This window comes from Ornithorhynchus anatinus, chromosome X5 (genome assembly GCF_004115215.2).
Source record: "Ornithorhynchus anatinus isolate Pmale09 chromosome X5, mOrnAna1.pri.v4, whole genome shotgun sequence".
Lineage (NCBI taxonomy): Eukaryota > Metazoa > Chordata > Mammalia > Monotremata > Ornithorhynchidae > Ornithorhynchus > Ornithorhynchus anatinus.
In genome coordinates, this window is record NC_041753.1 from 23,577,171 (window position 1) to 23,600,634 (window position 23,464).

At 44.2% G+C, this 23,464-nt stretch overlaps 1 protein-coding gene and 2 pseudogenes across 1 annotated transcript; 2 read left to right on the forward strand and 1 right to left on the reverse strand.

Annotated features, from left to right (window-relative positions):
• ORNANAV1R-PS3488 (vomeronasal 1 receptor ornAnaV1R-ps3488 pseudogene) lies at window positions 4,182-4,408 on the reverse strand (annotated as a pseudogene).
• Window positions 11,186-11,579, forward strand: ORNANAV1R-PS3737 (vomeronasal 1 receptor ornAnaV1R-ps3737 pseudogene; annotated as a pseudogene).
• LOC107547449 (vomeronasal type-1 receptor 4-like) lies at window positions 19,547-20,605 on the forward strand. The gene has a single exon (XM_029054636.2). The coding sequence runs from the start codon at window positions 19,547-19,549 to the stop codon at window positions 20,603-20,605; it is 1,059 nt and encodes a 352-aa protein (XP_028910469.2).
• The last annotated feature ends 2,859 nt before the right edge of the window (window positions 20,606-23,464 follow it).

Consider the following 23,464-nt stretch of genomic DNA (forward strand, 5'->3'; position numbering starts at 1 on the left):
TTTGCACTTTCCCTGATGCCAGCTGGGGTAGTCCAACTTTTCACAAGACTGGGAAGAACCTGGAGTTTTAATGGATAACATATTAGGCCATCCCAGATATATAGACATTTCCACTTTTTAAAATTCTCCTTCATTGGTTTCTCAGAATCACCCTTGGGGACAGTAAACAACAGGGGCGAAGATTGCCTAAACTACATCCGATTGGATTACAACTGTCTTTGACACCCTTATCTGATCTTCCTTCACTCAGTTGACGGGGTTAATGCACGTCAAGGTTATAAGACTTCACTTCTCATTGGGTACCCCTGACATGAGCCACGTTATTTGATTGGTCCTTGTTGACAGGATTTAAGATTTTATTAAAACTTTAGTAGAAATGGAGAGAATGTTTCTGAAAAATCAAATTAGTGTCTAAGAAGGGTTTGGAGCCAGGGCCTTTCCTGCTGACAATATCTGAAACTTAATTAAAACTTTATTAGAGACAGAGAGAATGTGTCCCTTCCTAGTCCCAGCTCATTTGTCCCTGCTATGGGAGGAATTTGGAGCTGGAGCCTTGGCATCTCAGCTGAAACTTTATTAAAATTCCCCAAGTCCCAGGTAATAGTGAGATCATAGTGGGACATAGAGAATGAAAGTCAGAGAGAATGTCTCTGAAAAATCAAAATCAGTATCCTTCCCCATCCTCAGCCATACTGTCCCAGCTACATGAGGGGTTTGGAGCCAGGGCACTGCTTCTCTGCACATGTAGCCACCTCGGCCTCTCAAGCAGCAGAGCCACGAGGGGAACAGAGAGGAGGTTGTGGGTTGGGGGGGAGATTTATTTTTACATTTCTCATTATCCTCAGCACTTTGCATCATATCCCACTTCAGTGAATTCAATTTCAGGGATAAAACCTGTTGCCACGTGCTCTCGGGCTTCTCTACATCAGACAGCCCGCCATGCTGCCTCCCTGGGAACCGGCACCAGCTGTCCTTTACACCATCGAGGAGCCTCCATCCCTTCCTATCTTCCACCACCCTAGAGGGAAAGGGTGAATCAGCCAGAACCTGAGGGCTCCACCAAACCCCAGGAAGACTGATGGCTGCCGTAGCCACTGGGGTGTCTATAGGTGTGCCTTGGACTCTGAGCCTACAGCACCCTACTTATTTTGATTTTCGTTTGTGCCTCTGTTCTGGTCTTTTATGTTGCTTTAGATTTTCATGGTTTCATTGTTCTGTATGGGTGTGTCACCAGTCTTCCCTCCCCTCTTTAGATCTTCATTTGGGAGCCTCTTCAGTGTCAGGGACTATACCTAATTCCCATCTGTGTATTCCCAGGACTTAGTACAGTGCTCTGCACATAGTGAGCACTCAATAAATAGTTCTACAACTACACTAATCCATTAACCTGACTCATTTTGATAATCAGTCTGCTCATCATCACCTTTGCAATGAATTTCAAAGGGGTTCATTCAAATCTATTATAGGTTTGTTCCTGTTTCAATGGCTATAGGGTATGTTGAAACACTAGGTGTGATTGATGTGTGTGCAATATATGTGCCGTGGACGTTGATGATGGAGAGAGAAGTGCTGAATTCTAGGGGATGAAATGGAGTTCAACTAATGGGTCTAGTGAATATAGGGTGGTTAAAAGGAGCCATGAGGAAAGAGGGGATTGTTAGGAACAAGTGCCCTGAGTTGTAGGAGAGATGCCCAATAAATCTCAGTGCATAGCTGCAAAATCGAGAGAAGGGTGGCAATCTTTCAGGAAAAAAACAAAATTAAAATGCGACAGATCTGTATTAACTATACAAGATGCCCACACCTGTTTTTCCCATTGCTTCCTGTAAATGGATGAATACTTTTTTTCCAACAAGATAAATGAATTGCTCCCTTCCAAAATATATGAACACAACAGAGCTAAATAAACAACGCTACAGGATTTCCTCTCTGTCCATAGTGTCTCAAAAGTGAGCTCAACCCAAGAGTGGGGCAGTCATACACATGTGACAGAAGACATTTTTAAAAATAGTGAGTGAAAGAGAACAAAGTGGAAGGGAGGTCATTAAAAAAAAAACCAGATTTTAAAAAAGTAACATAAAACCCTGTATTGTTACATAATGTATCGTGAATCTCCATCTACATCAGTTTCTTTGTTATAAGGGGAGGAATCGTGAGGTATAAATTTAAAAATTAATCCATCAAATAGATTTATTGAGCACCTCCCAAATTCTAGGCATTATGTTAAGGAATTGGGAGACTACAACAGGAGCAGGATACACATTCCTTGCCATGTAGTTCACAGTTTAATGGAAAAGAGGAAATGTACATAAGGTAATACACATATTTGCACAATAAATAGCAATTTGATCATTACCGAAAATTTCATAGCCAAGGCATTAAGGGGTGAAAATGGCAGTGCTACTGGGTTGTAAAATGATAAATCCCTTCCTCATTCAAATCTAATCTGTCTGAGCCTTAAAAGAGCCGGAGAGATCGGGAAACACAGAAACCCAACCTCCATTTGATTTCCTTTCCCAATATACCAGTACATCTAGATTCAGACTCTGTGAGCCTGAACAACATACTCTCTCTCTTTCACAATCCCCTACCCATATACAGATTGACAAGGAAGGACATACTCACTTGGGCCAGTCCCTGCTTCCACTGTGATGTCCAGTGATGACCCTGCTTTTCTTTAACGCTGAAAGGGCCCAGAAAGGGCAGCAGTTATAGGGACAGGATGGAGTGAGCTCACCTCCCCACAGATCTGTCATTACTGTGTCACTTGCTGTCATGGTGACAATGCCTGGACTGGGAGTCTCAGAAATCTCCAAAGAGAACAGATGTCTTTCCCTGTGGCCAATCATCCTCTGAAGACTTTGAACATTGAAAATAACCAAGGAATAAATTAGATGTCAAATAGAAAGGTTTTAAAAAATTGTTTATGATATCTGTTTAGTTTCTACTATGAGCCAGGCACTTTACTAACATTTGGGTAGATACAAGCTAATCAGGTTGGATACAGTCCACGTCCCGAATCGGACTCTCAGGCTTAGTTCCCATTTTACAGATGGGATCATTGAGGCATAGAGAAGTTAAGTAAGTTGCCCAAAGTCACACAGCAGACAAGTGGCAGAGCTGGGATTACAACCCAAGTCCTTTGACTCTCACGTCTGTCCTCTTTCCACTAGGCCATGCTGCTTCTTTAGTGGTTCTACTATCGATTAAAGTTGCAAACAGAACATTGAATTTGATAAATTGACATCAGTATTATTCCCATGTGTCCAGTTTGATTCTATTTGTCAGCTGCTCAATACCCTGGAAGCTGTGATTGTGCAGTTAGCCTTCTCTCTGCCATTCTGCCAACTCTTGCCTGTGGATTGGCTAGGCCTCTAAGGTTTTCAGGATAGTTTAGGAGGAAAGTTCAGATCTTTCATTTGACATATTGTAGGAACATTAACCTGCAGGGCTATCCTTTATCCTTTTATTATGTCTACATTTTCCAATTGCTTGAAAATTAAAGAAAGCAAAATATCTCAGCAAAATTATCCAGAAAATTGAGATCTTTAAAATTTATTTAAAATGCTTGTTCCACAATTCCTGTTTTCCTGTGCCTCTTTTCAGTTTACCCCTCAGGAGTTGCTAAGGTCTCCCACCATCCTCCATTCATGTCATGTCTCCCAACCAGGGGCAAGCTTCTCACCATTCCAGTCAAGGCCTTCGCCAGTTCAACTGTCACAGCTTTCTCAATGGAATGAAACATGGGAAGGTAGGGTTTATCCTGACCCTCTCCAGCCAAGTGTGTTGGGGAAGGAAGGGTGTCACTGCTCGGACCCCAGACTCAGATTGAGAAGGAACTCTGAGCCAAAGAGATTGCAGGTCCAACTTCCGCTCACCTTACGTCTAGTATCTACATGTCAACTAAGTCGATTGAACACTCCCAAATGTTTCATATAGTGTTGCAAACCCAAGAGGTGCAAATGAATGCCATCAAATGTGCCCAACATCATATGTACCTCCAAGAGAGTAGTTGCAGGCATTAGGCCACTTAATAAATGCTACGACCACTACTTCTATTATTGAGTTTGAATAGTTTCCCGGTAAATCAGAAGAAAATTCTGTCACTGATTTCCATGTTTCCTGGTGTGTCCTGTAGGCTACACAGAGATGAAACAGGACAGAGCCTACCTCACAGCCCGCAGTTTAGTGTACATGAAGAGGTGGAGAGTCCAGAAGAAGAGGAAGGAGGGAAAGAGTCACTGGCAGCCTGACATTTGAGCTGGGCCCAACGGGGGTCCTGGGGCTGATGGTGATGGCCTGGAACACGCTGAGGAGACGTGGTGCAGATGGTAAGATGCTGGGTCACATTCTTGAAGCAGATACAGATCTGGCAACCCACATCACCCAGACTATTTTCTATCGCACCTTAGTCTGAATTTGCCCCCCGACATTTGGCTTGAACTCATGAGGCAAGGGAGACACTGCAATCTAGGAAAGGGGATGTGGTGAGAAAATCAGATCCACAGGCAAGCAAATCTCTCATGCACTCAAACGTTCTCTGCTATATAATCCCTGCTTTCCCTACATATTTAGAAGGTGAACTTGGTAAAAGCAAGAGTATGAGCTGAGGTGTTTCAGAATGGATAGGTAAAATAGAAAAAATTAGCAGAGAGACTTGAAGCCAAAACTTGAGGTGACTTTAAGTCTCTCACTGCAAAACTGGAAGGATCATTGGTCTGTTTGGTTTGGGGACATATCCTGCTAATTGAGGAGGACAAATAAGAGACTCAAGTGCCTTGGGTTAGGTCAGAGATGGAACAATAATAAAAGTAATGTCACATAAAGCCTATAGGACAAGGATCAGGTCTGTGGGCTTCTTCTGATGGGGTTGACATAGGAAGATTCTGACATACATCATGAGTGTGATCGAGTTGCCTATGACACCAGTGACTGTCTGAGAGAGGAAGAAAATGCCAAAGAACAGGTCACTAGAAAATATCTTTAAAAACGTCTACTCAACCACAGAGACCTAAGCTCCCTGAAGAGAAAGTCCAAGTTGTTGTTTTTTGAAAGAAAATCAATAATGGGTGTGCCTAGAATTCTTTGTTTATTTTTAAGGCACTTTCATGAGACTGTAAACTCCTTGATAGAAGGATCATGACCACTTAATAATAATAATAATAATAATAATGGTATCTGTTAAGCGCTTACTATGTGCAAAGCACTGTTCTAAGCTCTGGGGGGGGGATACAAGGTGATCATGTTGTCCCATGTGGGGCTCACAGTCTTAATCCCCATTTCACAGATGAGGTAACTGAGGCACAGAGAAGTTAGGTGACTTGCCCGAAGTCACACAGCTGACAAGTGGCGGAGCCGACACAAGCTCTGTGTCCTTATATTGTATCAACTGCATCATTAACCTGGCATCCTATTATGTGGAGGAAGAGGAGAAATATTTCAGGTTGAATTACACTAAAACATTTCTGGCTACATGGTACCCCTCCATTTGCCCCTTGGTATTGATCAACAGTGACCCACGGGTCCCCATGCCCCACTGTCTACTCAGGAAGGTGAAGGACCCTTCCCCTTCCTTGGGATTCGGTGCTGATCAACAGGTCAGCTCCTTGATCTATTCTCTGCCTATGGCTCCTCTGTAATGATATTAGCAAAGGGAAGTATCCTATTCTCCCCTAGGGCCCTAGAATCTCTGATCTCAGAGAGGGAGCAACCAGGAGGAGAGTTGAGATTTAATTTTCTCTCATTTTCACTTCTGTATGGAATGGGTTTTCCTCTCCCAGTCTTACCTCCGTGCTTTTGGGGCCTGGGTCCTTTTTGATTAGTCCATCATTCATATTTATTAAGCACTTACTGTGTGCAGAGCACTCTACTAAGCACTTGGAAGAATACATGTAACAGACACATTCCCTGCCCACTATGAGCTTCTTCCATAAGGAGACAGTCAACTCACTTGGCAACCACATGCTCCTTTGCCCAACTAGGGACCAGGGCAGACAATCATTCCTCAGTTTGGAAGAGAAAACTGAGCATCTGTGGTAACTGCTGCCTTCCCACTTGCCACTGCAGGTTTCTGCTTCAGGGAAAAAGTCACCGCAGTGTGCTTTAAGCACCCCTTACCCTGGACAGCCAGCCATATTGCTTCCCCAGTAACAAGCACCGGCTCTCCTCCTTGCCACTAAGAAGACTCCATCTCATCCAGCCTTCCCCGATCACAGCAAGAACAGAGAAAACTACCACAGAATGAGGCCACCATAAAACCCCTTGAAGACTGGGGGCTGCTTGTGGGTCCTGAACTCTGAGCCCCGAGGAGCCTGAAATTCTGCACCTCTAGTCACAGCAACCTGTTGATTTTGTTTTTATTTTGTGTATTTCTCTGAGTTGTGTTTCAGTGGTTCATCATTCCTGACATATCTATCTCCAGTTCCTTCTGCCCACTTTTACCCTTAGATTGTGAAACCCTTGAGGGACAAGGACCATGTAATAATAACAATAATAATGATGATGGTATTTGTTAAGCACTTACTATGTGTCAAGCAACTAAGTGCTGGGATAGATACTAGGTAAGCAGTTTGGACACAATCCCTGTCCACATGGGGCTCTCAGTCCTAATCCCCATTTTACAGGTGAGGTTACTAAGGCACAGAGAAGTTAAGTGACTTGACCTAGGTCACACAGCCGACAAGCGGCAGAGCCGGTATTAGAACCCAGATCCTCCTGACTCCCAGGCCCATGCTCTATCTACTAGGTCTATCTACTATCTACTATTGCTTCTCAGCCATGTCTAATTAGACCATGTCTAATTTCCACCTGTATATTCTCCCAGTACTTAGTTCAGTGCTCTGCACATGGTAAGTGCTGAATACATGCTATTACTCTTAGAACTACCTGTCTCATCATTACCAACATTATCAGCAGCAGCAGCAGCAATCAGCCCTGATCCCTGTTTTTTCACAGGACACTATGGGTGAAGGTGGGATTACAACCCAGGTCCTTATGACTCCAGGCCCTTCCTCTGTCCACTAGGCCAGGCTGTTTTTCAAGTGACAATCACAGAAGCCATTCTTTTTTTTTATATATATCCAGATTGACATTTTGTATTCAGTTAGTCAATGCTTTTGAAAACCGATCAGTTGAGCCACCTGTGCACTTTGGGTGAGGATCTTCAGTAGGGAGAGAAACTTGTCCCTTCTTTGGAGAGATCTCAGATTCCCCTTGCAGATAGCATCATATCAGTGGCAAGTGACACAGTAATTGCTGCCCTGAAGGGAGATGAGCTCACTCCACCTCATCCCTATAACTGCTGACTCGGTGAGTACCCTCAGAAGCAACAAGTCCTTCTTGGCACAGTGTGGCATCAACCCATTTATAAGTCCAGGTAAGAATTTCCTTATGTGTCGGGCTCTGATCTAGGAGGTAAAGATAGAAACAGAGGAGTGAAGGAAAGGTTAAGGAAAAGTGGGCAGTGGGGGTTTGTTGCTTGTAATGGGGAAATATCCTAAATGAAGACTCTGTAGGAGTCTCTGTCTCTCTCCCTCGCCTGCCCTCTGCTCTGCTATTTGAGTAGGTGGTCAGCATGAGCTGAGTGGGGATTCTAAGAACAGCTCTTCCAGTTCCACTGCATCATCCAGCTATGACCCCATCAATCTGCTCCCATTCTTTGAAAAACAACTTGAACAGATTGCATACACCTCCTACCTTGCCCAGCTTTACTCCAGCTCCCTCTTTGAAGGCCCTCAATCTGAATTTTGCACTGAGACCAAATTCTTCACAATCTCCAGTGACCTCCTCTGAGCAAAATCTAAAGACCTGTACACTATCCTCATCTTTCTTCTCCTCTCGACCATCTCTGATTTTGTCGATCATTCCCTTCTCCTGGAAATGTTACTCAGCTTTGGACTCACTGATTCTATTTTTTCCTGGATCTTCTGCTATGTCTCTATACACTTCATCTCTAAAATCTACCCACTCCATCTGTGCCTCTAAATACCTGCCTCTTCCCTTCTTCCCTCCCTAACAGCTATCTTCAACCATTCTTTCAATTGGCTTCTTCCCACTGCCTTGAAACATGCTCATGTAACCCCTGTCCTAAAAAAAAAGAAAGGAAAATCCCTCCCTTGACCTTGACCTCACAGCTCCCTCCAGTTTTCACCTCATCTCCCTCCTACTCTCTAAACTCCTTGAGTGAGTTGTCTATACCTGCTGCCTCCAATTCCTCTTCTCCAATTTTCTCCTTGATCCCCTCCAATCTGGCTTCCACCACCTTCACTCCATGGACCCTGCCCTCTCTAGGATCATCAGTGACCACGCTCTTGCCAAATCCAACGGCCTCTAGTTCATCTTCATCCTCCTCAAATGCTCAACGGTGTTTGACCCTGCAGAGCATGCCCTTCTCAAAACATTATTTGACCTTTGCTTCACTGCCCCCCTCCTCTCCTGGTTCTCCTTCTATCTCTCTGATGGCTCCTCAGTGTCTTTCTTGTGCTCCTCCTCTGCCCCCAACTCTCTGCATCTATTGTATTGTACTCCCCCAAGCAATTAATATAGTGCTCTGCACAAAGTCATTGCTCAATAATTACCATGTTTGTTTGATTGAATATATCTGAATATAGCATTAACCTAATAATTTCTCATCCATAAAGTAAGAGATCGGTAATGACAGGCTATAAGCATTTAGGAAAAAAACCCAGTTAAAAAAGGGTTAGTCACAATTTATACCTTTTGGTGGACTAAGATGCCAGGATGTAGGATGGGGAAAGCATTCTGCTTCACTAAAATGATGGTGTTCTAACCAGATACAATCTGGTCATGTAGTGGAGGATTATTACAACTCCCCATGCCTTCATTCATTCAAACAATCAATCATGGCTTTTTGTGTGCAGAGAGAATACAACAGAATTGGTAGATAATGTTGGTATTTGTTAAGCACTTACTATGTGCAGAGCACTGTTCTAAGCACTGGGGTAGATACAGGGTAATCAGGTTGTCCCACGTGAGGCTCACAGTTAATCCCCATTTTACAGATGAGGTAACTGAGGCACAGAGAAGTGAAGTGACTTGGAAGTGAAGTGACTTGGAAGTGAAGTGACTTGGTAGATGTGATCCCTCCCCTCAAGGAGCTTACAGTCTGGAGGGGGAGATAGAAATCTATTACAGATTGGGGCGGCTTGGCAAAATAGGAGGATATTTACAAAAGTGCTGGGGTCTGAGGATGGGGTGGGTATAGAAGTGATTAATGGGTACAGTGCTAAGGGCAGTGGAAATGCAGAAGAGAGGGCAAATAGGGGAAGTGAGGGCCTAATAATAATAATGATGTTGGTATTTGTTAAGTGCTTACTGTGTGCAGAGCGCTGTTCTAAGTGCTGGGGTAGATACAGGGTAATCAGGTTGTCCCACGTGAGGCTCACAGTTAATCCCCATTTTACAGATGAGGTAACTGAGGCACAGAGAAGTTTAGTGATTTGCCCACAGTCACACAGCTGACAAGTGGCAGAACCAGGAGTCGAACCCATGACCTCTGTCTCCGAAGCCCACGCTCTTTCCACTGACCCACACTGCTTCCTCTGCGTCTTCTGCTTAGTCAGAAGATATATGGAAGACATGATTTTATTAGGCTTTTGAAGATGGAGAAAGTGGTGGTCTGTCAGATATGAAGGGGAAGGATTTCCAGGCTGGAAGGAGATGGTAAGTGATTAACAGTGAGAAAGATGAGATCACAGTACAGGGAGAAGTTTGGCACTAGAGAAGCAAAATGTGTGGGCCAACTGGGTTATAGTAGGAGTTGGGTGAGTCAAGATAGGAAGGGGAGAACTGATTGAGTGCTTTAAGCCACTGGTTAAGAGTTTCTATTTGATGTGAAGATGAATGAGCAACCACTGGAGGTTTTTGAGGTGTAAGGAGATCAGTGAGGAGGCTCATTCAGTAGTCAAGGATGGTTATGATAAATGCTTGCATCAGAGAGGTAGCAGTTTGGATGGAGAGGAAGGGGGGGGGGGGAGATCTAAAGATGCTGTGAAGCATCAATGGGGTTTGGTTATAGTTTGATTAAATGGGTTAAATGGAAGTAGTGAGTTAGGGATAATATCAAGGGTAAGGGTTTCCTCACCTGTAAAATGGTGACTAAGACTGTGAGTCCCATGTTGGACATGGACTGTGCCTGAACTGATTAGCTTTTATTTACCCCAGGGCTTAGTACAGTGCCTGGCACATAGTAAGTGCTTAACAAATACCATTAAAAAAAAAGAGAGAAGTCAGGGCCAGAAAGGTTGATTTGGGAACCATCTTTACATGGATCAAATATGTTTTTTGAGGGTGTGGGCGTAGATGGAAAATAGAAGGGGACTCAGAGAAGAGACACTTGTGGAGTGGGAGGCAGCTGAGGAACCAGAGAAAAACAGTGAGAAGGAGCAGTCAAAGTGATAGGAGGAGAACCAGGAGAGGAGAGTGTCAGTGCCAGTTTCAACCAGTGTAGTCCTAGCCTAAGACTTTGTAGCAGGGTGGTTGAAGAAAGTATGACCCTTGTCTTATATTTCTCAAACTTGATTATTTAATGATTGACCAGTGATCCATTTTCTGGGTTTTACTCCAACTTGCTCTGACCTCTGCAGTTCTGAGGAAAACAGAAACATGCCATGGGGTGAGCTGGTCTTGACAATTGTCTTCCTGGCTCAGACTGGGATGGGGCTCCTGGGGAACTCGGCATTGCTGGTGGTGTATGTCAGGGTCTTCATTTCCCAGCCCCATCGCAAGAAGCCCACAGACCTGATCCTCACCCACCTGACTGCAGTCAACGTGGTGACGCTGCTCACCCAAGGTGTTCCCTCACTGATATTTGCCACTGGGATAGAGAATATATGGGAAGAAGCTGGATGCCAGCTTTTGACCTACATCCGGAGAGTGACTCGTGGCCTTTCCATCTGCACCACATGTCTCCTGAGCGTGTTCCAGGCCATCACCATCAGTCCCAGCACCTCCCGCTGTGCACAGTTCAAATCCAGAGCCCCCAAGTACATCCTCCCTTCTTTCCTCTTCTTCTGGATCCTCAACCTCTCAATATACATGAATTTACTAACCACCACAATAGTAATCAAAAATGTCACCATCACAGTTAGTAGTTTAAATATAAAATACTGCTCTAATATATTCTGGATGAAATATTTGAATGATATGATGTTTCTCAGTATCATAACTCTCCGAGATGTCGTCTTTGTGTTCCTCATGGGCTGGTCCAGTGGCTACATGGTGATGGTGCTTCACCGACACCGCAAGCAAGTCCAGCACATCCACAGCTCCAGTCTCTCCCCCAGATCCTCCCCCGGGTCCAGAGCCACCCAGACCATCCTGCTCCTCGTCACCTCCTTCATTTGCTTTTACTGGATCAACTGCAGTTTTAACCTAGCCTCCAATTTTGTAGAGGATAAAGACTTCAAGCTGAATGACATTGTAACATTTCTGGGGGCCTGTTATCCTTCTCTCTGCCCGTTGGTGCTAATCAACAGTGACCCACGTGTCCCCAAGCTTCCGTATGTCCTGGAGAAGGTGAAAGGCCCCTCTCCTCTCCTTGACCTTGATGATAAACAACACATCAGCTCTTCGCCTAATTTTTCCCCAAGATCTCTCTATGAAGAATCCAGCTAAAGAGAAGAAATGGATTCTGAGAAAAGGCTCTTCGCAGGAGAGCTTCGTGATCCATGTGGGCAGAAAAAAATGACTCTTGGTCCCTCTGGTGAAAGAACAAAATGGAAAGCTTCACTGATTCTCTTACACCCCATCCGTAATAAACACTTTCTCCAGTCTCTCCTCAACACTGTACATTTCCTTCTTTTCTCCACTGCCTCAGTGGGAAAAAAAAAAAACCATACAGCTCTCAGATGGATCCACTATTGGGTTATCATGGGAATCAGCGACTCGATCCTCCTAGGTCTGCGTACTCCTGCAGTTTCTTACTTCCTTCTAACAGTCTGGCGGATTTACAATGAGGTGACCACATAAAGAGAGGCTTTCTTAAGTAAATTGCCATTCACCCCACCCCCAGAGCACTTATGTAAATATCCTGATACTCTATCTCCCTTATCTTTTTTTATTGTCTTTCTCCCTTTGTAGTCTGTAAACTCCTTGTGGGCAGAGATTGTCTCTAACAACTATTATATTGTACTTTCCCAGGCAGTTGGTACAAGCTTCTGAAGCCACAAAGTGCTCAAAATACCGTTGATTGATGGATTGTTTGTGGTTCTAAATGGAGAAGAAGGAATTGAAGATGATAAATGTGTGTGTTTTTATGTGTGTATATGAAGTACACAATACACATGAACTGGGCCGAGAGAGGCAGAGAGATTGCTTCTGAAAAATCAAACTCAGAATCCTTCCCCATCCCCAGCCCCATTGTCCCACCACTATCATCTCCTCCTGGGTCCACCTTGCATAACTCCCTGCTACTGAGGCTCCACCTCTCAGCGGGACAGAGAGGAGGGGGTAGGAACTTTGAGAGGGATGGTGTCATAGAGGGGGAACGAGAGGCCACTGCAAGAGGGGTGGAAGCCAGACTCATTGGAATGTCCCACCTCCCTTTTCCCCAACTTGACCTCCTCCCCACTGTCACTGGGCTGGTGACTAACCAGCCTAGTTTAAGCAATGGAGACAATGGATGAGTCAGTGAGAGATTGTAGCAGTTTATCTGTTTATTTTACAGAACTTCATCAGATAACCTCATGGTAGTTGGAAATGACAATAATCTTTTATAGAACAGTTCTTTGTTTGGAATTGGTTCGAAAAGTGTGGCAGTTATTCTGATTACTATGGAGCTTCTGCTCATCACATCCCCTCTTCTCTTCCTCCCCTTCCTTCCACTTAATTTTTACTGGGATTTCTCAGTAAGAAATGTGGAATCCATTCAGTCTTGGTTCCACGGTTTTAAGTAAAAGGAAGGGACTTAGTTGCAGGGAGTGGACTGCTGACACACAAGTAGTTTCCTTTAAAACTGAAGAATGTGTGGGTGAAGGGGGACAGGACTGAGCAGTTTCTAACCCCAAACCAGGGAACAGAGAGGAGGTGGAGGCACTGTGTGGGTGAAGGGGTAAGAACACTTGTTCAGAGAGAAGAGAGAGAGGAGCAGGAGGGGTTGAGTGGGGTAAAGGGGACACACACACATCTGTGGTTTCCAGATAAAGACACTGAGGCTCAGAAAAGTCATATGACTTTCCCCAAGTCCAGCCCTACATCTCCTGCCCTGATCTCTTTCTTTTCAGCCTCTGATTTCCTCATGCCTTCTGTACTTTGATGTCCCAACCACATCTAAAACTTAACACACCCAAAACAGAACTCCTCATCTTCCCACCCAAACCCTCTCCTCCCCCTGGCTTTTCAGACTTTGTCTATCAACTCTGTTCATATTGTACTCTCTCAAGTGCTTAGTACAGTGCTCTGCACACAAAAAAGACTCAAAAAATATGATTGTTTTTTAATAGTATTTGTTAAGTGCTTACTATGTTCCAGGCACTGTATTAAGAATTGAAGTAGATGCAAACGAATCCATTTGGACACAATCCATATCCCACATGGGGCTCACAGTCTTAATCCCTATTTTATAGATGAGGAAACTGAAGCACAGAGAAGTGAAGTGATCTGCCCAAGGTGACTTCCCAGTGGCCCCTAGATGTCTTTGCACACAGGAGTCACTTAAACACTATTACAAACATGACCATCATCTTGGAGACAGAGCGTGAGGGGATATTTTCTCTATGTTCTGGAACTGGGATAAACAGGCAATGACAAATTTCAATTCTTGACACCCAGAAAAACCCTCTAGACTTTAAGCTTACTGTGGGCAGAGAATGTTGTATTGTACTCTCCCAAGTGCTTAGTACAGTGCTCTGCACACAGTAAATGCACAAAGAATACGACTGATCTATTGATTGGTATTATTCATTTAGCTACTTGATTAAATGCTCCATTTATTTATTGCATCACTAATGAGAATTGGAGGTTTGGCAGTTGGGAGAGAAGTTTGGTCTTTCTGTGTAGATGTTGGAGACTCCTTCTGCAGACAGTGTCACAGCACTGTGAGTGACAGGGTAATTGCTGTGCTGGAGGGAAATGAGCTCACTCCTCCTTGTCCCTATAACTGCTGCCCCAGCCAGGACCCTCCACACACCCAGAAAGGCTGAATCCATTGATTCCCAGAGAGATGGGAGCCTAGACAAGCCAGGTGAGTGTCTTGCCCCAGCCAGGACCCTCCACACACCCAGAACGGCTGAATCCATTGATTCCCAGAGAGGCAGGAGCCTAGACAAGCCAGGTGAGTGTCTTCTTGTGTGTCTGGTGTGGGGAGGGGAGGTAGAAACAGAGGAGGACAGAAGTAAGGCTGGTGTAATGGGGAAGTTTTTTAATGGAGTCTGAGGTAGCACCTAGGTCCTAATCCACTCCAGTCATGCTCCCTGAGCACGACTCACCCACGGACGTTAGCACTGACTGAGGATTCTCAGGTTAATCTGTGTCACTGTTCTCAAGGCTACACCTCTCTTAAACATTTCACGTGGACCTGCACCAAGCCAAACCTCCACCTTCCCCAGTCGGCATTTTCCTAATCTGAATTTGACATAGTTTATCTATTCCTGTGTTTTATAGTTCTTCCCACCTATCTTGGAAGAGATTACCTTGCTAAACTCTGTCATGACCCTTCAGACCAGCGGGGTACACCGGCCACCATGAGGCAAGTGAAAATTCTGGGTCAATCAATCAGTGATATCACTTTCAGTCAATCATTTGATCACTTTCACTGGGGACCATTTTGTAGAGGGGTGAGGAATGTAGTGGAGGAGGCGGGGTTCAAGAGTATTAGCAGAGACAGTCTCTTCTCAGAACCTCCACCAGAAGAGTCCACAGCCCTAACTTTCTAAAGCGGATTCACCCGGCCCAGGTTTGCTTCTGGACTTCTTTCCCCTCTTCCACATCAATTATTATTAGCCACTGCCCTCTTGTTCCAGTGAGTAGCTTCCAATAAATCAGGCATTTGTTCAGAGCTAGTGAATTTGTAAATCACCTGAAGCTTCCTTCTAGTTCCTTTGCATGTGACCCTCTCCCTGTCACCTATTTTTCTATGTGAAGCCTCTTCTATACTTCTGGTTTCAGAAATTCCCAATTGCTCTTTGAAACTTTCCTCACCCTTGAAAGTGCACCCTACTTGGTTCTACTCTCCTCAACACCCAAGTATGTGTGTATGTCTGCAATTAAGAAATTAATCTTTATTTTGAGCACTCTAGTTGTAAATATTCTTAGGTTTATCACCCCCATTAGTATTTATGCTTCTTGTGGGCAGGAAATATGTCACTTCTTTAGTCTGTACTCACTGAGTGCTTAGTACATTTCCCTAAAACAAAGTAGGTGCACAATAACTGTGATTACTGCTATTCCATTCTATGATTTAGTACAGATACACCATCAATGCTTTTGACATTTTCAGTTAATCTTTCAGACTGCCTTGTCATTCCAGTTGTCTGAATTTTTTAGCTTGCCCTCCCCTATTTTCTTCTTCAAAATTGCTATGCTTCTTATATTTTTATCCATACTCAAGGGTTGAACATCCATATTCATCTTCTTTGAATTCTGTTTATTCCAGAACTAATGATCTGAATCAGCTGTTCTATTCTTCTAAACTGCTGATAATTGTAAATTTCCAATCCCTATAGCAGATATGTATACATATCTAAACGGTGTTGCTTTCTCCTTTAAGTAATTTATTTTAGTGTCCATCTATCTCACAAGGCTATAAGGTCCTCGAGAGCAGGAATCGTGTCTAACAACCCAATTATACTTTTCCAAATGTTTCATGAAGTCCTCTGCACAGTGCAAGTGCTCAATAAACAACATTAATTGTAAACATTTCCCATTCTTTCTGTAAAACTGTGCCTTTCCAATTTTAACCTAGTATGATATCTGTGCCACTTCCACAAAACAGTATTTTAATTCTCCCATTATTTCCTATTTAAATGACCAACTTTACCTTCCTTTAATCTAACAAATTATGAGAACATTCACCTTCCCACACTTTTCTTGGGATTTCTAGTTATTCTCACAAATCATTCTCTCATATCTTCTCTGTCCTTGAATTCATTTCCAAACCTGTCACATTTCCCATTCTGACTTTCTTCTTGAATCATCACTCTGTAGTCATCCCACTGCCAAATGAGTAGTTCAGTAATTCCACAATGCCTAGTATGGTTTCTCTCTGGACTGCTTTCCCCTCTGCTTTCCCCATCCCATCTTATCCCCTAAAAGCAATTACACCCACTCTCCTCCTCGACCTCACTCCACTGTACTGCTATCCTCGACGATTTATTCTTCACCTCTTCCTTCGAGCCTCTCCTCTGATGGAAAGTCTTCTCTGAATCAGAGAATCAGTGCCACCTAGTGGATGGTGCATGGGCCTGGTAGTCAGAGAACCTGGGTTCTAATCATAGCTCTGTTACTTGTCTGCTGTGTGACCTTGGATAAGTCACTTGAGTTCTATGTGCCTCAATTAACTCATTTGTAAAATGAGGATTGAGACTGTGAGCCCTATGAGAGACAGGGACTGTGTCCAACCTTGTATCCATCCCAGTGCTTACAACAGTTTCTGGCACATTGCAAGTGCTTAACAAATGCCATTATTATTATTGCTGTTATTATTGAATCCTACAGCTCCTTCTAGCTAATACCTCATCTCCCTGCTCTCATTCCAATCTAAACTCCTCACTTTCTCTCGACCATCTTGCTCTTTGACCTACTACAGTTACGTTTCCCCCCCACTTCATCCCACTGTGACACACTCTCTAAAGCAACCTCAAAATAATATTAAGAATAATCATGGTATTCATTAAGTCCTTACTATATTCCAGACATTGTTCTAAGCGCTGGGGTGATTGCGAGCAAAGTGGGTTGGACAGAGTCCCTGTCCCACATGGGGCTCACAGTCTTAATCCCCATTTTTCAGATGAGGTATCTGAGGCCCAGAGAAGTGAAGTGACTTGCCCAAGGCCACACAGCAGACAAGTGGCAGAGCTGGGATTAGAACCCATGACCTTCTGACTCCCAGGCCCATGCTCTATCCACTGCATCATGCTGCTTCTCGATGATAATGGTACTTGTTAAGCTCTTACTGTGTCAAGCACCTTTTCTAAGCACTGGAGTAAATTCAAGTTAATCAGGTTGGACACTGTCCCTGTCCCACGTGGGGCTCACACTCTTAATCCTCATTTTACAAGTGAGGTAACTGAAGCCCCCAAAAGTGAAGTGACTTGCCTAAGGTCACACAGCAGACCTGTGGAAGAACAGCGATTAGAACACAGGCCCTTTTGACTCTTAGACCCATGCTCTATCCACTAGGCCATGCTGCTCCTTTGCACTCTACACAACTTCTCTTTGATTTCTCTGTTGCTTTTGACAGTGTGAGCCACCCACTTTTCCTTGGATCATAATCAGATCTTGATTTTAATAATGATAATGACTGTACTTGTTAAGCGCTTAACAAGTCAGGTCCTTCTGACTCCCAGGCCTGTGCTCTATCCACTAAGCCGCACTGCTTTTTTACTGAAGTGATGCTCCCCTGGTTCTCTTCCTGCCTTTCTGACCTTTGGTTCCCCGGATTTTTTCTCTATATTTGCATTTGTTTCTCAACCTCAGATCATGGATGTTCTCAGGGCTTCCCTTCCGTGTTCCCTGGTTTTCTAACTTTACACTCATCCTCACAGGGAGCTTCCACAGATCTACTTCCTTAACCACAAACATTCTTCTGCTACTCAGTCTTGCATTTCCATTGACCCTCAAGGCATTTTTACTTCCCACTATGGTGGGATGGGGCTAGGGAAGGGAAAAAGCAAAGGCCCAGCTAAATGAGGCTCTGAAGTTCTACTGATGTTTATGCTCAGAGGAGATTTAGGAACATTATATCTTCATCCCACAGCTTCATCCCATTGGCTCCTCAGATGGGTATATGCACTAATGTCTTCTTACCTGATTCTTGGTCTATCTACTGCTCTAATTATTTATAAACATTCTTGTCTAATTCCCCATGAGGTTTCGAGTAGACTTTTCTTGTACTTTCTCAAGGATTTAGGACAGTGCTCTGTTCTCATTAACTGCAGTTACTGCACCTGCTATTTCTAAGATGACTGCTACTAATGCTTCTTTATATGCATTTATATAAATATTTATCTATCTATCCAGCCTCTGCCCAGCAGTGGCTCAGGTATATGACCTCCACTTTCCTCAGTATCAGGCAGGGTGTCACTTAGACAGAGACAATCTGCCTGGTTAACAGTATTATCTACAAAGACGGGAAGGTTAGGAGGAACTTTCTGTTTCCTGGAAGTTTTCTGGATGCAAGGGGAACTATAAGATCAATAGCAAGGGAGAGGTAGATTAGGGAATCAGCCACATAGAGGTGGAGACTGTTTGAGTAGGAGTAGATGATCTCTCTGGGAGAATGAGAGTAGATAAAGAAGAGTAGAGGACCAAGAATGGAGCCCTGCGGGATGCCCACAGATAGAATTGGAAGCTATGAATGAAGCTGAGAAAGAGCAGACAGTGAGGTAGGAGAAGCAGGCAAATACTCTTCCAGTGACACCAATGGGGTCATTCCTTGGAGCTCTCAAGATCCTATAGAGATCTAAATAAATACTAGGTCTTCAGTCATTCTCAACAGTCCTGAAAGTTCTTGTCTTCCTCTTGAATAGATGAGTTTCTTCAGATATAGAAGGGCATGTGCAAGATAGTTAACTGGGGACCACTTGTTGTCTGGGAAAGAATGACTGGGTGTCTGTGAACCAACCCACTAAAACAAAACCTACAACAATAATAACTGACAGACGTCATTCTAGTTTGTCCTACGACCAAGTGGAGTGACATCTAAGAAATGTTCTGGAAGGGTGAGCAGAGAATGTCTGAGCCTAGTTTCACGGTTCCCCAAATTCCTTCCTTCCTTCCTTCCTTCCTTCCTTCCTTCCTTCCTTCCTTCCTTCCTTCCTTCCTTCCTTCCTTCCTTCCTTCCTTCCTTCCTTCCTTCCTTCCTTCCTTCCTTCCTTCCTTCCTTCCTTCCTTCCTTCCTTCCTTCCTTCCTTCCATAGTATTTATTGAGCACTTACTATGTGCAGGGTACAGTACTAAGTGCTTAGAAAGTACAATTCGGCAACAAATAGAGACAATCCCTACCCAACAATAGGCTCACAGTCTAGAAGTGGGGAGACAGACAACAAACCAAAACAAGTAGATAAGCATCAATATCATCAATATAAATAAATAGAATTATAGATATATACACATCATTAATAAAATAAAATAATAGATATGTACATAGTTACACAAGTCTTGTGGGGTGGGGGGGGGGGCGGGTAGAGCAGAGGAAGGGAGTCGGGGTGATGGAGAGGGGAGGAGGAGCAAAGGAAAAGGGGGGCTCAGTCTGGGAAGGCCTCCTGGAGGAGGTGAGCTTTCAGTAGGGATACCTCCATGTGAGCAACAGGCCCTTTCTTGTTTCTCCTTAGGGTGCTCCCTCCTCTTCAATGCTGAAGAAAACGAGAACATGTTCATTGAAGAGTTGGTTATGGTATTTGTTGCTTTCACGCAGACTGGGATGGGCCTACTGGGGAACTCAGCATTGGTCATGGGTTATGTCAGAATCCTCATATTTCAGCCCCATCTCAAGAAGCCCACCGACCTGATCCTCACACACCTGACTGCAGTCAATATAGTTACACTGCTAACGCATAGTGCCACAACATTGATATTTGCTACTAGGATAGAGAATAGATTGGAAGACTTTGGGTGTAATATTATAGCCTACATAAGGAGAGTGACACAAGGCCTGTCCATCTGCACCACATGTCTCCTGAGTGTGTTCCAGGCTGTCACCATCAGTCCCAGTACTTCTCGCTGGGCCCGGCTCAAACCCAAGGCTTCTGGTTACATCGTCCCTTCCTTAGTTTTCTTCTGGGTCCTCCACCTCTCAATGTACATGAACATCCTCACCACAACAATTGCCTTCCAAAATGTCACTATTCCAGTGAACAGACTGAATATGAAATATTGTTCTGATATGTTCTCAAAGAAATACTTGACCAATGTAGCATTTGTGGGTGTGATAACTTTCAGGGATGGTTTCTTTGTGCTCCTCATGAGCTGGGCTAGTGGCTACATGGTGGTCGTGCTCTACCGACACCACAAACAAGTCCAGCACATTCACAGTGCGAGTCTCTCCACCCAATCCTCTCCAGAAAGCAGAGCCACCCACACAATCCTTCTACTAGTCACCTGCTTCTTTAGCATTTACTGTATGAGCTGCATCATTAGCCTGGCATCAACAGTAGTAGAGGATAAAAACTTCAGGATGACAGGTGCAATAAACATTCTTGGAGCCTGTTACCCAGCCCTCTCTCCCTGGGTGCTAATCCAAAGTGATCCCAGGGTCCCCAGACCTCGGCGTGTCCTTGGGAAGGTGAGAAGTCCCTCTCCACCCCTGGATCCCAGTGGGAAACGTCAGGTCAGCTCTCCGCCCTACTTTTTGCCCCAGGCCCCACTTAGAAGTATCCCATCGTGGAGATGTAACCCAGAAGAACCACACTCTATATTGCCACAGCAATAGTAGTAATAGTGTATATTAAACATTTCCTGCCTGCAGAGCACTGCAACAAGAGAACAATGGGTTATAAAAACTTGATTAGAGAACCTAGTGGGATACATCACCCTCCTTCTCTCTAATTTCACATCCATCCCACATCTGGAATGGAACATCTCAACTGATTCCTACCCTACGCCCTGTGTTTTCCCGACTCCATTGACTCATTGAAGATGAGCATATTCTGAACGCAAGGGAAGTGGCAGTGGAATGGCCATGCATTCTCTGGATACCCTCTACCTATTCTCAGGAGCAGATTTGAAAGTGAATCATTCACAACAGCAGCAAAGCAACAGCAGCATCAAAATAACAAGCAGTGTGGCTAAGTGGAAAGAGCTTGGGCTTGGGAGTCAGAGGTCATGGGTTCAAATGCCAACTCAGCCACTTGTCAGCTGTGTGACTTTGGGCAAGTCACTTAACTTCTCTGTGCCTCAGTTACCTCATCTGTAAAATGGGGATGAAGAGTGTGAGCCCCACTTGGGACAACCCAATCACCTTGTATCCTCTCCAGCACTTAGAACAGTGCTTTGCACATAATAAGTGCTTAAATGCCATCATTATTATTATTATTATTAAAATGTGTCCCAATCCTTTAACATAATCTCATCAAAAGACTATAAAGGTCATAAGTAAAAGCTGGGGCCCAGTGAGGTAAGCTGAGGCCTCCAGAAAATGCTAATGGAAAAAAAATCAAAATGATGTGCAAATTCATACAACCAAGTTCTGTTAGCCTGCAAGCCAATAAACTGTTCTCTGGGGCAAAGCTGCAATACTATCCTTGGATATTGAATTCCGATCCCTATGATCACTTCCAGGGAGAATACAGAGATGACAGCTCACTCCAGATCACGCACCTGTAACCCCCTTCTGTAACCCTCAGACCACTGGGGTGCACTTAGGAAAGAGGAGCTGGGGGAGGGGAGGGGCGGTATCTACTCTAGGGTGGTGACAGCATTGAGCCCCCTCTCAGCACAGCGAGGCCCAATCTAGACCAAGGGAATAACAGTGTGGATAGGATCCCCCTTCCCACACTGGAGCTCAACACAGACCACATTTTGGAGTGGGGGAAGAGAAAGAGCAGGGCAGGAGAAATAAAACATTGAGGCTGCCCAAGGATGCTCTGTGGCAACAGAGATTCCATGCGCAGGACTCCATGGTGGAAGCACCAGGGGACTCTCCTCTATACCACAGAGATGGAGCCTGAGAAGGATCACAGCAACTGAGAAGCAGAGTGGCATTGTGGAAAGGGCACGGGACTGCGAGACAGGTTCCTTAGGTTCTAATACTGGCTGTGCTATCTGCTTACTATGTGACCTTTGGCAAGCAATTTGGCTTCTCTAGGCCTCAGTTTCCTCATCTGTAAAATGGGGATTCATTGCCTGTTCTCCTTCCCCTTTATACTGTGAACCCCACATTGGACAAGGACTGTGTTCGACCCGATTACCTTGTGTACACCCCAGTACTTAGAATAGTTCTTGGCATGAAATAAGTACTTACCAAATACTATGATTATGTTACTATTATCATTATTATCTGATAGAGTCTAATCTCAAGCTAAGGTGGTGACTTGTGAGAAATGTCGCAGGCAAAGGTCATGCTGTCAGGAGATCCGAGTTCTAGTCCTGACTATCCTTCTACATTTGAGGAAACACTTATGACTCCAATTTTTCACTATGAAAAATCACAGTAATAATTGCTTCCCCTTCTGACCTCACAAGGACAACACGAGGGCAGATTGAGACAATGATTGTGATTTAGTGTCATTCCTCTAGACCTTAAATGCTTCATGGGCAGGAGCTTAACATCTCTGTTGCATTGTAATAATAATAATTATTATGATATTTCTAAAGTGCTTACTATATGCCAAGCACTGTTCTCAGACCTGGGGTAAATACAAGGTAATCAGGTTGTCCCACGTGGGGCTCACAGTCTCAACGCCCATTTTACAGATGAGGTAGCTGAGGCATAGAGAAGTTAAGTGACCTGCCCAAGGTCACACAGCAGACAAGTGGTGGAGCCGGGCTTAGAACCCATGACCTCTGACTCCCAAGCCTGTGCTCTTGCCACTGTACTCTACCAAGTGCTTAGTACAGTTCTATTGCACACAGTAAATGCTCAATAAATAACAGTTATTGTTCCCTTATCTTGCCCATTTTTGTGTCTGGAAAACAACTGTCTTTCCGAAGGACTTTGATAGCTTGGCCCTAATTGTACAGGTTATACAAATCTCATGTATTGAATTCCCTAGGAAAATGATTATATAAAAGCATATTCCTTAGATTAAAAGGTAGATTCGAAGGCTAGGTAAAAGCAGAAAACTGATCGACATGCCAACGAGAATGCACCTTAAAAGGAAATTAGGCATTTGCCTCCCCAGGATTCTTTTTGGAAATTCTGGAGGGTCAAGGATAGGGGATGGGATGGGCTGCTTTGGCCACATTAGCCAGGTCTGAATCCAAGGGGCTAGTAAAGTTTGGATTCAGACATGGTCAACGCGCTGTAGCACAGTGAGGTGATAAACAGCTGGAAGCCATTGAGCATCTGCTGCTCGAATCCCTTCCTCTCTGTCTCTCCACCTGCCTGCTCCCTCATCAGTCTTGCTGCTAGAATATCTTGAAAAGACAGGGACCCAAGGAAACTGGTCTACAAATTTGTGCTCATGTCCCTGAGAAGCTAAGCATTATTGACTCACTTTACAATGAAAAGAGTAGACATATTACAACGGAGTGGTATCACTCCATAATTAGATTTGTGGCTGGATATGGAATGCATGATCTGTAAACCCCAGTGCTAAGACCGCAGAAGTGGAAAATTTCCCTGGATGAA

Coding starts and splice junctions, on each gene's coding strand:
- LOC107547449 (XM_029054636.2), top strand. CDS start 19,547: ATGTTCATTGAAGAGTTGGTTATGGTATTTGTTGCTTTCACGCAGACT.